The 14260-nt window shown below is 43.5% G+C and overlaps 1 protein-coding gene across 1 annotated transcript in view; it reads left to right on the top strand.

Annotated features, from left to right (window-relative positions):
• iqck (IQ motif containing K) overlaps positions 1–14260 on the top strand; it is a 25254-nt gene extending 10994 nt beyond the window's left edge. The window contains exons 5-9 of the mRNA XM_033041204.1: positions 2506–2558; positions 2778–2855; positions 8954–9038; positions 11452–11566; positions 14030–14260. Coding sequence (XP_032897095.1) covers positions 2506–2558; positions 2778–2855; positions 8954–9038; positions 11452–11566; positions 14030–14148 — 450 coding nt within the window. The 3' untranslated portion in view covers positions 14149–14260. The remainder of the gene's footprint in view (positions 1–2505; positions 2559–2777; positions 2856–8953; positions 9039–11451; positions 11567–14029) is intronic.

Below are 14260 nucleotides of genomic sequence, written 5' to 3'. Positions count from 1 at the left end.
AATCCAGGAACAGGCGACTGGGGCAGAATGCTACCTTGGTCGGCAAAGACAGGTGCTCTGAGTCTGACTCGCCCGTTGCCGTGCTGTATAAGTCTATGACTGCATGACTCCACAGATTGTATTAAGTCTCATTGAACGATGGTGAACAGAGGTGCACCCGACAACGTCACCAGCATAAGACTTGCAGGATGATATCAAACAGCTCTGCTCCAACTGTAGTAGATAAACGATAATATTTCAGGTGCAATGATGTTTGAGTGGAATAAATAGTGTGACCACAATCGCTTTGGCAGTGGATAGTCTTGCTGCCTAAAGAGCACGCCACATTCTCACTCGGGCTGCCCTCCCGGGTTATACAGCATTATTATACAGGGGTGAACCACGCACCCCTCTCCTGCATAACCCCAGGAGGCAGATTTTTGAGCAGAGTCTCACTACCGTCCCCTCCCGAGTGTCCCATCCATGTCTTGGGGTGGCCGGAGATGTCCGGGGTGACGGGACACCGGCCCGGAGCAGTGGCGGCCCCAGGCTTGCAGCCAGCGCGGAGAAGAAGCGCTAACTCCAGCTCAACTCTGCTCCAACTCCCGAGGAACCCATTCCCCAACGGGCCGGGGACCGTCAGCTGCACCTCTCGCCTTATCCAGTGGCTGTCGGTTAACTCTCTCAGAGAGAGAGAGAGAGAATGTCCTTCAATGCCGGTTCTGGGGAATTCCAGAGGGTAGATTTGTGAAGTGAGATAGAAATAAGATTGAATTAATGTTCATAAAAGAGCGACGGCTGTCCACTATTGAGTTGACAGAATTCTAGATTAATTAATTGGTAGAATACTTAACAATTTATACACAGTTTATACAGCCAGCACTTCGTTTGCTTTTTCTTTATCACGAATGACCTTTGACAAATCCCATGATTCCTTGCGTTTTTTCGGAATACCGAACTCGCTTATTCTACAGCATTGCTTTCCACCACAATTTGTTATAGTCTTTTGAATTCTCTATTATTTATTGGTGTATTTATGCCCCAAACAGAATATGAAGAAAATACTGAAAGACACGGGCTTGTCAAGATCTAGGAGGATATCCACCTATTTAGATAGATTGCTCCCCTCAATGATAGCACCCGTTTATCTACCCACATGGCCTTGTTTGAGGTGCCTTCTAGGTTATCTTCCCTTAGTAATGAAATAATGCAACCAGACACTGCAATACGTTCCCCCCTTTTACCCTCCCTCCTGTCTTGTCTGAAGATGATACCCTGGGATATTGAGTTGCAAGCCCTGCCCATCTTTCAAACAAGCTTTAGTGTTGGCAATGATATCGTAGACCCCTGTGCTAATTAATGCTTTGAATTCTTCTACTTTAATTATACTTCCTGCATTACAATAGTACAGTTTAGCTTTGAATTGCCTTTGAATTCTGCCTAATGGACATGCCATTTGTTCCCCAGATGATTGTACCTCACCATGTGAAACATTACTCTGACACCTTCCCCTGCCAACCCAGTTTAAACCTTCCCCAGAACCACTAAAAACATGCCCTCAGCTCTGTTGGCTCCACTCTTGGTCGGGGGCAAGCCCACCCACTCCTCTCCCAAACAACAACTCTCCAGTTGTCCAGCAAGTTAACATTCACCTACTCCATCCCTCAGCCACACACTCATCTGATCTATCCTTCTAATCCTACACTCACCAACTCATGGCTCTGGCATCTATCCACAGATCACAACCTGTGTCCACCTGTGCTATCCCTTCTTGTGATGTCAATGGTGCCTCCATGTACAGCGACCTCTGGCCTTTCAGAATGCCCTGCAACCCCTCTGAGATATCCTTTACCCTAGTGTCAGAGAGGCAATTTACCATGAGTTGGGAAGCACTCACGATATGTTACCTGACCCGCTGAGTTACTCCAGCACTTTGTGTCCTATTTAGGCAACATACCAACCTGGAATATCTCTTGTGGCCACAGAAGTGCCTATCTCCCTCTGCGGTAAATCCCCTACCACTATTGCTCTCTGTCTTGTTTCCACCCCCACCCCACCCCTGTACTACAATGAGCCCATTACAGGGGTGTCACAAACTGGACTGTTTCTCCCTGGAAACCTCTGATTCAAACCCTGCAAAATGTTTCACTGGTTTACATGCTGCAGTCAGGGTACTATAAAGTCTTTAAGATTCCAGGAGTGAATGCTATATTTTCCACCACAGCTCTAAGTACCTGGGTACACAAAAATGCTGGAGAAACTCAGCGGGTGCAGCAGCATCTATGGAGCGAAGGAAATAGGCAACGTTTCGGGCCGAAACCCTTCTTCAGACTGATCCGTCTGATAAGTACCTGTGTGTTTCCCAACTGTTGGTCAGGACAGGAGAGAGGGGGAACTTGTTTCACTGTTTTAAACTCTATCGACCCATAATATGATTGTGCTAATGGCCATCTTTCACATTTCAACAATGCTTAATTGCGCATCAGTAAATGAACATTGAATTCTCACTTTAACTTTTATTTACAGAGGAAAATGAGCAAGTTCAATGCTTGTGACTTCCTGGCAGAATGGTTGTACAAGTAAGTGCCGGTGTTTCGGTTGTCCCCTTTCAATCTGTTTCATGTTAAATTGAAAGTGAGCTATGTCCTGTTCACCTGAGATGTAAACAGTGATTTAACATGTGTTGTCCTTTACTCACTCAGTATTGTACACCTGTTTCTAGTAAAGAATATTATTGATCATTTAAAGATGAAAGGAAAAAATATAATTTAAACTAATTAATTCTTTTCATTTCACAGCAAGAATAAGAGGAGGATTGAAAGGAAATTCACTGCCTTCAATGACATCCCCTTTGTTAAAAACTGGCTCATGGATCAGTAAGTACCAGCCGATTAACGATAGGCATCTCTCCATTTGTACATGACAGGCTCTTGTAAAGCCAGCAGGTAGTTTTGACACGATGGTTACCTGGTAATATGTAGATAATAACAAGTCAAATATGATTTCCCCAAAATAACTTTATTATTTTTGGCTGACAATAGAAAGGAACAGGCGACTGGTGCAGAATGCTACCTTGGTAATATTTCAGGTGGAATGATGTTCGAGTGGGATATATTTCAAAATATTTCAGCCTAGAAATTGAATCACCCAGCACGTGATTTTCTGCATTGCATTGAAAGCACCCACCACGTTGACTAGAGATCTTATAGCCCATGTACATTCATTAATTACCAACACTACTGTCAGTTCTCATGGGCGGTTGTATTAATATCTTCCCTATGCAGTTATATACAGTGTGCTCTGTGGATGGAGGTAAGTCCACTCCTCTCACACTCTCCAAGTGGATTAACAATCGTGGGCTTTTGGAAATCTAGTGGAACTGGACGTGTGAGTGTCATGAATACAGAATATTGCAGAGGTGATGCCATCTGTTTGCAACTTTGAAACATTGGATGTTTTACCCACTTTTACTGACCTTCAACATGGCCAGTGATCTGTTGTGACTACTCTAAGCACATGCTCTCCACCTCTTCTGCTCCTGGCAAGTCCTCACCTGCCTTTAGTTCCTTCTACCTGCCACAGGTTCCTTCTTCTCTCTTTATCCAACTCTCAATGATCTTCGACATCCAGGGTACCCTGTCTTTGCAGGAACGCGATAGCCCTTATTTCTTACTAAAGATAGACACAAAAATCTGGAGCAACTCAGCGGGACAGGCAACATCTCTGGAGAGAAGGAATGGGTGACGTTTAGGTTCGAGACCCTTCTTCGGACTGTTTCTTACTATTTCTCCTTTAAGTGTTTCCCACTGTGCAGATATGGGCTTTGATCAAGTACAGGGAGTGTTGCTAAATTGTATGTTTGCATAACACTAATTGTACACAACGCCAGTGATGAATTCAGGAACACTATCTACATTAAGCAAGTCAAAATGGTTATAATGTGTAGGAAAGAACTGCAGATGCTGGTTTAAATCGAAGGTCGGCACAATATGCTGGAGTAACTCAGCGGGACGGGCGGCATCTCTGGAGAGAAGGAATGGGTGACGTTTCGGGTCAAGGCTCCTCTTCAGTCTGAACGAGGGTTATAACCAATTTAAAATGGGAACTGGAGAACCACTTAAAGATTATTTTGGAAATAGATAATCAGAACATAAAACTGTCTTGGATTTAAGCAATATAGGATAAAAACCAGGCATGTTCCCACTCCCCGCAGTAATCAGATACGGTTGTCTGTGAAGAACCGCATGTTCACCCTGGGAGACAATCAATCACTCTTGCTGACATTTGTGCAAGCATACTCTGTGAAACAACGCAACACATAGCCTTTATTATTGAAGCAAAAATAACCGTTATAGCAGAACTTCCTGTAAATGCTCAGTCAACATTAGCTAGGTCCTAATGTCATAAAATCGTCCTTCCACCGATTTTAGATCTTTATTACTGGAGATTTATTATTTTAGAATATCTGGTCACTATTCCCAAAATACTCCTCCAATGACACTCCCTCTGTGTTCGAGCGGCTTCATTCCCCAAGCTAGGTCCCATTGTGTTCCTTCTTCTACATACTGTCCCCAGCTAATATTTGGGGAATTAAAAACTGCCAGTACAATGATCCTGTTTTTATTGCATCTCTCTAATAGCTTGTTGAACATCGGCTCATTCACCATCTGCAAAATGACAACACTTTGTGTTTCTAATCACTGCCTATGGGCTTTTAACTATTTTGGTCTATAGATACTGCAACTGCAATAATTGCAAGTGCCTCTCAATACAAATTGCTTCAATAAATAGTATAATGTATTCATCATGCAATAAAATGATGGACTATATCATGGGTACTCCTAGAAGTCCAACATTGGCCAGCTGCCCAGGGCATAATCAAAACAATTTGCCTTAATGTATTGCATGTAATTAATGTTTGAAGGCATATTACAAATACGTGAAAGAAAACAGATACTGATTCAGAAGGGAAAAATTAGAGTCAATAACTTTTGTTCTTTCAATTCAACTAATGATTGTTTGATGAGATGGTTGAGGGAGTTTGAGTTGAAGAGCAGGGATGCGGTGGCTTACATTCAGTTACCACTAGCTGCATTAAAGCACAGAGACTGGTCAGAAGAGTTCAGTGTGGTTGGTGAGGACATCAATCTTGTTCAGATGCATCTTGCTGTAAGCAGGTTGAATTCAGGAAAACTTGAGATTAACTAGATTTGGAAACATGAGGGGAGAGCCAGGGGTCCATGAAGCTGTCTTCATCGATGGGACAGCGGTGAAAGGGTTAACGTCTGGGATCCACTTCTTCATACTGAGGGGTCCATGAAGCTGTGTTCATCGACGGGAACAGCTCCATGTTCCTGGGTATGCATATGTCTGAATGTCCTGGCCCAGCACCTTAATGCAATCAGAAAGAAAACTTGTCAATGCCTCTACTTCCTCAGAAGAGTTGCTTTGTCACCGACACTATATCTGAATACTCTATCGAACTTCAACAGATAGAGAGCATACTGACTGGTTGCATCACTGCCTGCTTCAGTTACTTGAATGCCCAGGATCAAAGCATGCTGCAGAAAGCAGTAGACATTGCCCGGTCTATCACAAGTATTAACCTCCCGAATATCATAAGGATCTCCAGGAGTACTGCCTCAAAAAGGCAGTAATCATTACCAAAGATCCCACCATGATGGCACACTCTTGTCATGCCACATCCATGGAGAAGAAGGTAGAGGAAGGAGCCTGAAACATGACTCCAGGTTGAGGCACAGCTTCTTCCCAGCAATAATCAGGCTCTGGAACAACCCTACCTCAACAACTATAATTAACTATGGGCCTTGTTTAGGTCGCATCGATGAAGACAGCTTTTTTTTTTTTTTTTGCACAATTATGATCCAATTCCCCGGTATTATTGATTATAATTGAGTGGAGAGAGAGTCAAACATGTTTTATTGTCATATGTATCACAATGGAACGATTAAATACTTACTTGCAGCATTGAGAATTATATATAGGAGGAATATCTATTTATTGACGTTACTGCTATTAATTGGCTGGTAAAGTTGCAGCAATTTAGTTAATCTGTTGCTGGTAAATATGATAATTCAACTCGCTTGACTCTTGAAAGTTGAGTAAGAAGGTGGGAAGAAGAAAGATGATTTTTAATAACAATTCTGATGGATTTAAAATATATCTATTAATGTCCTTGCATTCAAAAGGACTAGCTTAAATTCCAATGCTCCTCAAGAGCCTGTTGTCAAGTGCATTTAGCAAAAGCTGCATGGTGCCATCGCCCTAGCTAAGTACGAGGGTACAACCTGGTTCCAGCATCAAGTAGTAGTCTCGCTCGTGCGGTTGTGGGAATTCCATTTGTACATAACATGACTTACCGTTAGAGTTCTGTAATCTGCCAGTGATGTAGATTTATGTGAAACTCACTCTGGGTTAAGAAGGATTGCGGAATATTCAACGTTTCGTCAGATTGTCATGCTGAAATATGGATATACTTTTCCCAAATTATCAGTATATGTTTCAGGAATCTGAAGTCCTCGCTCTTCGTCAATGACATTGATTCATCCAATGTTCTATTTATAAAATCCTACAGTAGATATTCATATATTGGATATCCTGAATAGTTCTTTCAAAATGACTGATGGCTTTGACCATCTCTCAGTTTAGAGGCTTTGTTTTGACTTTGGAGATGGCATTTTCTGTGTATGGCTTTCAGTGCTTTCAAATATAGCTTCTTCATAGGGAGGCACGGTGGCGCAGCGGTAGAGTTCGATCCTGACTTTGGGTGCTGCCTGTACAGAGTTTGTACGTTCTCCTCGTGACCTGCGTGGGTTTTCTCCAAGATCTCCGATTTCCTCCAACATTCCAAACACGTGTGGGTTTGTAGGTTAATTGCCCTCTGTAAATTGCCCTTAGTGTGTAGGGAGTGGATGGGAAAGTGGGATAACATAGAACCAGTGAGAACGGGTGATCGCTGGTTGGCGTGGACTCGGTGGGTTGAATCAGTCTGAAGAAGAGTCTCGACCCGAAACGTCACCTATGCCTTCTCTCTATAGATGCTGCCTCACCCGCTGAGTTTCTCCAGCATTTTTTGTCTACAGTGGGTTGAATGGCCTGTTTCCATACTGTATCTTTCAATCAATCAATGAAATAAGGGGAAAAAAACATTTTAGTGGTACTGCTGTACAGTATGGAAACAGGCCCATCGGCCCACCTTCTCCATGGCAACCAAGTTGGCCTCCTGGGCTAGACCCATTTGCTTGAATTTGGCCCAAAGCCATCGAAACCCTTCCTCTACGTATATCTGTCCAAATGTAATTGTATCCACTTCAATAGCTTCCTCTGGCAGCTCCTTCCGGACATGGACCTCTCTCCAAATGAAAACATTGCCCCTGAGGTCCCTCTTAAATCTCTCCTTTCACATTAAGCCTGTGCCCTCTAGTTTTAGAATCCTCTACCCTGAGAAAAAGACCCATCAATCGTGTATGTGGAGCAGAGCAGAGCAGAGCGTGTACATTGATGATTCCGGAGGCCACGGTACTTACTGATACACGTAACGGGATGGTCGATAAGAAGCTTTCACAAGAATGGAGTCTCTTCCATTCACATTTTAACAACTGCTGCAAACTTTAAAAGAAAACTTTTATTTTTGCCTCTTATCTTCCTCCCTAAACCCAGTATTTCTCTTCTTTCTTCCTTCTTCCTCTACTTTACTTTTAGCCTTCATGTATCTCTCCAACAACATTCACAGAAAATAATCCACCTGTCAGCCTGAAGAGAGAATGTCCTTGCCCCAGGCAGCCTCTTGGATGTTTAGTGTTACACTTTGGTACTTGTATAAGCTCCAAGTTTAGAGGCAGCAAATTGATTGCCAGTGTAAGGTTACTAACTCACCTTGTACTTGGCATAACCTTTGTTACCTCCAAGGCATGCTGACATAAGTAGTCTATTTATAAATTGTTGTGTGGATGGGCACCATCTGATGCCTTGTTGGATCCAGATACTGCCCTGAAGCCCTTGTAGTATAACCAGATCACATCCATAGAAGCATAATGTGGAAGTAACGTCATTAAAAGTGGATTGGCAATTCTACATTGCTCTTTGGTGCAATAATATTATGTACGTAACTGAACAGTGTGAAGCCTGCAACCAAGAGTGCAGAATGCTGGAAGCACTGAGCTGCAGTGAGGCAGAGGTACAGGGTGAGGTTTTGGTTCAAACGCTGCTGATAGTGGGCCTCCATCAGCCATGATCACAATGAATGGTGGTGCTGGCTCGAAGGGCCGAATGGCCTCCTCCTGCACCTATTTTCTATGTTTCCATCACTGACATTGAAGTCACAGTGGTGAGCTGGACATGACATTGTTAGCAATGAGAGACACATTCCACAGGGTGGACCCATTGTCTGTGACTAGTTACTATAATTAAAACTGATACCAACTGACAGAGAAACATATCATTCTACAAAGATAGATGACAGATCAGAAGATTGGACAGAATATCAAAAACACAACAGAATGAAGGAAAGGTTATAAAGTTATGAGAGGCATAGATGGGGAGACAGTCAAAACCTTTTTCCCAGTGGTGGAAAGATGACTAGGGGCATTGCTTTATGGCGAGAGTTACAGTTAAGTTTATTGTCACGTGTATCGAGGTACAGTGAAAAGCTTTTGTTGTGTGCTGACTGGTCAATGGAAAGACAATGCATGATTACAGTCGAGGGGGGGGTGGTGGGGGCGGTGGTGGTGGTGGTGGCGGAGGCAGATACAATAATGGCGTTGAAGAGGCTGTTGGATAAGCACAGGGACATGCAGGAACTGGAGGGCAGAGGAGATGAGTGTAACAGCACCATGTTTGGCATGGACATGTGTCCCTGTGCTGTACTGTTCTATATACTACCGTGGGGGCTGAAGGGCCTGTTTCCATGTTGTATGATCCATGCATTTAATAAGTTTCTTTCATTTTGCTTCAGCCCTAGGCCGCCAATCCCTCTGTCTCTTTTGTTGTCAGAAGATGAAGCAGTCCTTATCATTCAGTCTTTCTGGAGAGGATATCGGGTAATGTCCTTCACCTTGTGCTTTCTTTTGGATCTCCGTGAGGGGGTTTTGCTTTCTTCAATTCATATCGAGTGTAAAGTTACTGTCATATACTTTTAGGTTATGTAATATTTACCATTTGGTAAAGTCGGATTGTGAGGACATTTACTGCCTCCTCTCAGCAGACAGTAGACAGGAATGAGTTATAACCCTCATTCAAGGAATGGTCATATTTTCTTAATGAACACCAATTAAACAGTAGGATGGAGTTGAATTTTATATTTAGGCCATGAATTGAAACTAAAACAATTTCTCCCCTCTCAGCTGAATGCAAAAACAAAAATCAATGAAGCACTGAGGTAGCTTGACTCAACTCTCTCTTATCCTTTGTGTCCTGGCTTATAAAATAATTTTACCAGAATAACAAACCATTTGAGCTGCCCCACAAGGAATTACAGATGCTTATTTACAAAAAAAGACACAAAGTGCTGGAGTAACTCAGCGGGTCAGGCAGCATCTCTGGAGAACATGGGGAGGTGTTGTTTCAGATCGGGACACAAGGAACTGCAGAGGTATGCAACGTCACCTATCCATGTTCTCCACAGATGCTGCCTGACCCGCTGAGTTACTCCAGCACTCTGTGAAACGTCACCTATCCATGTTCTCCACAGATGCTGCCTGACCCGCTGAGTTACTCCAGCACTTTGCATCTTTTTTTTAGCTGGCCCACAATACACCGTGTCATGGAGCACATTTAACAGAATATCACTGCCTGGAGATCTTGCTCAAACAGACTGGCCCTCCTCCTATCCATATGTTAAACTAGTTTAACCCTCATTAATAGGCGTTTATTTCCAATGTTCTATGCTTTCACTCAGAACTTTGTCATATGCATACATATGGTGAAGTACAGTGAAAATCTTGCTACAGCTGTTGGCAAAACAGAAATTCACCATTGCAGAATTCACAAATAAGTGCCCAAACATTTGTATATTGGAATAAAATTCACTCTGACAGAATTGATATGAAAAAATATAAATAGCTTAAAACTTTACTTTTTTTCAACTCTCGTTTCTTGACACTTGCACAGAGATAACCATGATACAGACTTCTCTCAATCACAATCTCCCCTTAATGCCAGGGAAAGGCAGAAATAGTAAAGTTATTTTGTAATAGTTCAATGTAAAATGTACACAGATTAAGTGAGAAAGCACAAATAAGGTAAACAAAAGTGAAACAAAACAGTATTGTGAGTCAATTGTGAGAACGTAGACTGCTGGGCTGCGAGTGTTGTGGCTCCAGCTATCTGTACAGTCTGATGCACAATGCAGGCTGGGTCTGGAGCAGCTTCCAATGTCCCAAAGGCTGCATTCTCCCATTCAGCATTATGTAACTCAGCTGTGACATTGAAATAACTGCAGTGTACTGCCCGCCCTCTCTGCATTCAGATTTCTGTTTGAAGTTTTACTGCAGTCTTTATACTGTCGTGCATCTGTCATCACAAACTGTTTTTCATAATAACAGCCCCCTGCATGTTTTACTTGCAGTAAAGTGGACAATTTATTCATGTTTCTGGTTAATTGGTGCAGCACAATATCAACATTTTGTTTAATACACAATATTAATACCTTGATACACATGACAATAAATTAAACTCAAACTTAGGAATTACTTTCATAGAAAAATAGACACAGAGTGCTGCAGTAACTCAGCGGGTCAGGCAGCATCTGTGGAGAACATGGATAGGTGACGTTTCACAGAGTGCTGGAGTAACTCAGTGGGTCAGGCAGCATCTGTGGAGAACATGGATAGGTGACGTTTCACAGAGTGCTGGAGTAACTCAGCGGGTCAGGCAGCATCTGTGGAGAACATGGATAGGTGACGTTTCGGATCGGGACCCTTCTTCAGATGATTGTGGTGGGGAGGGAGGGAGGGAGGAAGAAAGCTGGAAGAGAGGAGAGGCAGGACAAAGCCTGATGAGTGATAGGTGGATACAGGTGGAGGGAGGGGTGTCCCACAGGCTTGCTGTTAACACAAACCCAAACAATATACCGGCTTCCAGCCACCATATTATGTCATTTGGTCGAACTGTGTCAGCGATATTCCCCTTCTACTCATTCCTGCCCCATCTTCTCTGCAATGAAAACTAATCTGCTTGCTCCCTATCCAGTTCTGACAAATAGTCTAGGGCCTCTAACTATTTTCCTTTTCACTAATTCTGCCTGCCCTGCTGAATATTTCCAGCATTTTCTGCTTTGATTCTCGATTTGCAGCACCTGCACTTCTTGGTTCCCAGTTTGTGGGGATGTGGTAGAAATGTTTTCTAGCAGTAATGGAAAACCGGTCAGAGAACGTCAGAGCTGCTTTCAAATCACCGTGAAATAAGACGAGCAATGCTAGCTTTGACATTTTAATGTGATTTTTATGATGCCAGGTTCGCTGTGACGCAGAGGTACAAGAGCTACGCCAGTGGCAGAAGGAACTGAGAGAAGAACACAGAGGATATACGACAAAGATCATGAAATTCTGGGCTGATCAGGAATCTAAAGGTAAGATGAGACACTAGACAATAGGTGCAGGAGTAGACCATTCGGCCCTTCGAGCCAGCACCACCATTCAATGTGATCATGGCTGATCATCCCCAATCAGTACCCCGTTCCTGCCTTCCCCCCATATCCCCTGACTCCGCTATCTTCAAGAGCCCTATCTAGCTCTCTCTTGAAAGTATCCAGAGAACCTGCCTCCACCGCCCTCTGAGGCAGAGAATTCCACACACTCACCACTGTGAGGAAAAGTGTGTCCTTGTCTTTGTTCTATGAGATTGTATCATGAAAAGCCACACATCCAAATGCCCATGTATCGTTCAACACGATGGCCTCATTAGATGCGGTGATGAAACGAGGTACATCCTGGACATTATATGATTACCCTGGACGTCTGGGTGGGAAACGCACACAGTGGTTCATTCTTTAAGGCAATCTTATGAAGATAAAAATCCAAGGCAAACCATAACACAAATGTACGTTAGCATTCACTAACAATAAACAATCCCAGTCAAACCTGGCGGCCAGTCATTGAAGCAATGTCATTGTAGCTCTGTGTGGAATTCTTCCCAGATCCTTAAGGCAAAGAAGTAAGAATTGGAGGTTTCTCTAATGGGACTGAAAATTATACATGCTCTTCATGGTTCCTTGAAAGCGTTGGTCACATACAACGTTGCCAATTGTTGGTGATTGGCTTCACTCAGCTTCTGATATAGGAATTTTAGTATCACACAGGTGAACAGAATACGTCAGTGCACAGGTCAACTCAAGTACATCTATTTAACAGTCTTACTGGCTGCTGAATATTTTCACATTTATTTGGGAGTTTTTGTAAACACCAAGGACCCAAAGAAAATTGAAATGGTGCCAAGAAGCACTGCATCTGCAGTTCCGACACATGACACCTGCCCTGAGTGTCCTTTCAAGTCCCTGCCTGGGTCACAAACAAACCAACACAGCGTAGTCCTGATGGAAGAGTGAACAGTGGGTGAGGATGCTGCTGCTAATGGCAAGGCAGAGAAGCATGTGATGCCATCTGGGGCCCTCTAATACAAACTAATACAAGTAATGGGGGTGAGACTCAGCTGGGAATGCCCCTTAACAGAACAAATCCCATCAGAAAAAGAGCAGAATCACTGCAATACTTGCCCAACACTGTCTCTTTCATGTTATTTCATGGTTTTCCTCTAATCTAGTTTCTCGGCATGTATGCCTTCATAAAGTTCTTGCAAGCATGATCATTTGTTCATCATTACCTGGTTTTGGAATTGTACAAAGGACCAGAGATTTCTGTATCGGGAGAGAAGCTATGATTTTCAGTTTTTATCATAACTTATTGCAGTTAAATACTATCAATGCAATCTGACTTCATGCCCTCTGGGTTGTTAGTGTGTGCTGCCTTGCTGCAGTCTCAGTGAGGACCCGTGTCAGCTGCTATTTTCAGCTGTTGTATTAAATATCTGGTGAAAGTCAGAGTTCAAATTTCACTGAGTCAGACCCCGTTCTAAATCCATGTATTAACCATTCCTCAAGGACACGGTACAGTTACGTGTCTGCATGGCTGTGCTCATTTCCCTTTTAAACCTCTCAATGCTTTGGCAAGATTTTTAAAATTCCTCACTATTTATTGGTCACCCCCAGTTGTCCTTGACATGGTGGATGGCTGCTGTCTAGATCACCATGGAGCAGGCCTGGTCACTGCACTGGTCACTGCACTGGTCACCATGGAGCAGGTCTGCTCACTGTACTGGTCACTGCACTGGTCACTGCATTGGTCACTGTACTGGTCACTGCACTGGTCACTGTACTTGTCACTGTACTGGTCACTGTACTGGTCACTGCACTGGTCACTGCACTGGTCACTGCACTGGTCACTGTACTGGTCACTGCACTGGTCACTGCACTGGTCACTGCACTGGTCACTGCACTGGTCACTGTACTGGTCACTGTACTGGTCACTGTACTGGTCACTGTACTGGTCACTGCACTGGTCACTGCACTGGTCACTGCACTGGTCACTGCACTGGTCACTGCACTGGTCACTGCACTGGTCACTGCACTGGTCACTGCACTGGTCACTGTACTGGTCACTGCACTGGTCACCATGGAAGCAGGCCTGCTCACTGTACTGGTCTCCACCAAGCAGGATAAGATGAGAGAGATTTAGTTTGAAGGAAATATGCCGGGCAATTTTGTTTTCCATAGAGTTGTAAATGTCCTGTTGATGGAGGCTGATACATTAGAGGTAAGATGTACATGGACACGCTGGGAACGGACAAATTATGCGCAGGCCGGTGAGGTGAGTTTGTCTTGACACATAGTTCACCACATTATGGACCACCACTCTTCCACGCTCAAGTGTCTTGGACACAAGTTCTATTTTACTCATTGCCGGGTAATACAGGAAACATTACGGTCTATATTTCAGAGATTAACGATTGGTTGCAACTTGCTTTTGTTTCGATACAGTGGGGCAGACGATGGAGGAAGAGTTGGTGGAGGAGACGCCACCCAGCCCTGCTGAAGAGCCCATTAGAGAGCTCACCCAGTATGAGATACTCCTGAAAATCAGAAAGGACTGTACTTAGACGGCACAGCAGCGAGGTACTTTACATTTCCAAGCAGACAGTGGAGACCTGACGTTACAATAATTGCATTTTAATAAGATTTTGTAAATAAAACTTTTGCACATGCCTTAAA

This window comes from Amblyraja radiata, chromosome 22 (genome assembly GCF_010909765.2).
Source record: "Amblyraja radiata isolate CabotCenter1 chromosome 22, sAmbRad1.1.pri, whole genome shotgun sequence".
NCBI lineage: Eukaryota > Metazoa > Chordata > Chondrichthyes > Rajiformes > Rajidae > Amblyraja > Amblyraja radiata.
This window is presented reverse-complemented; position numbering and strand designations above follow the sequence as displayed.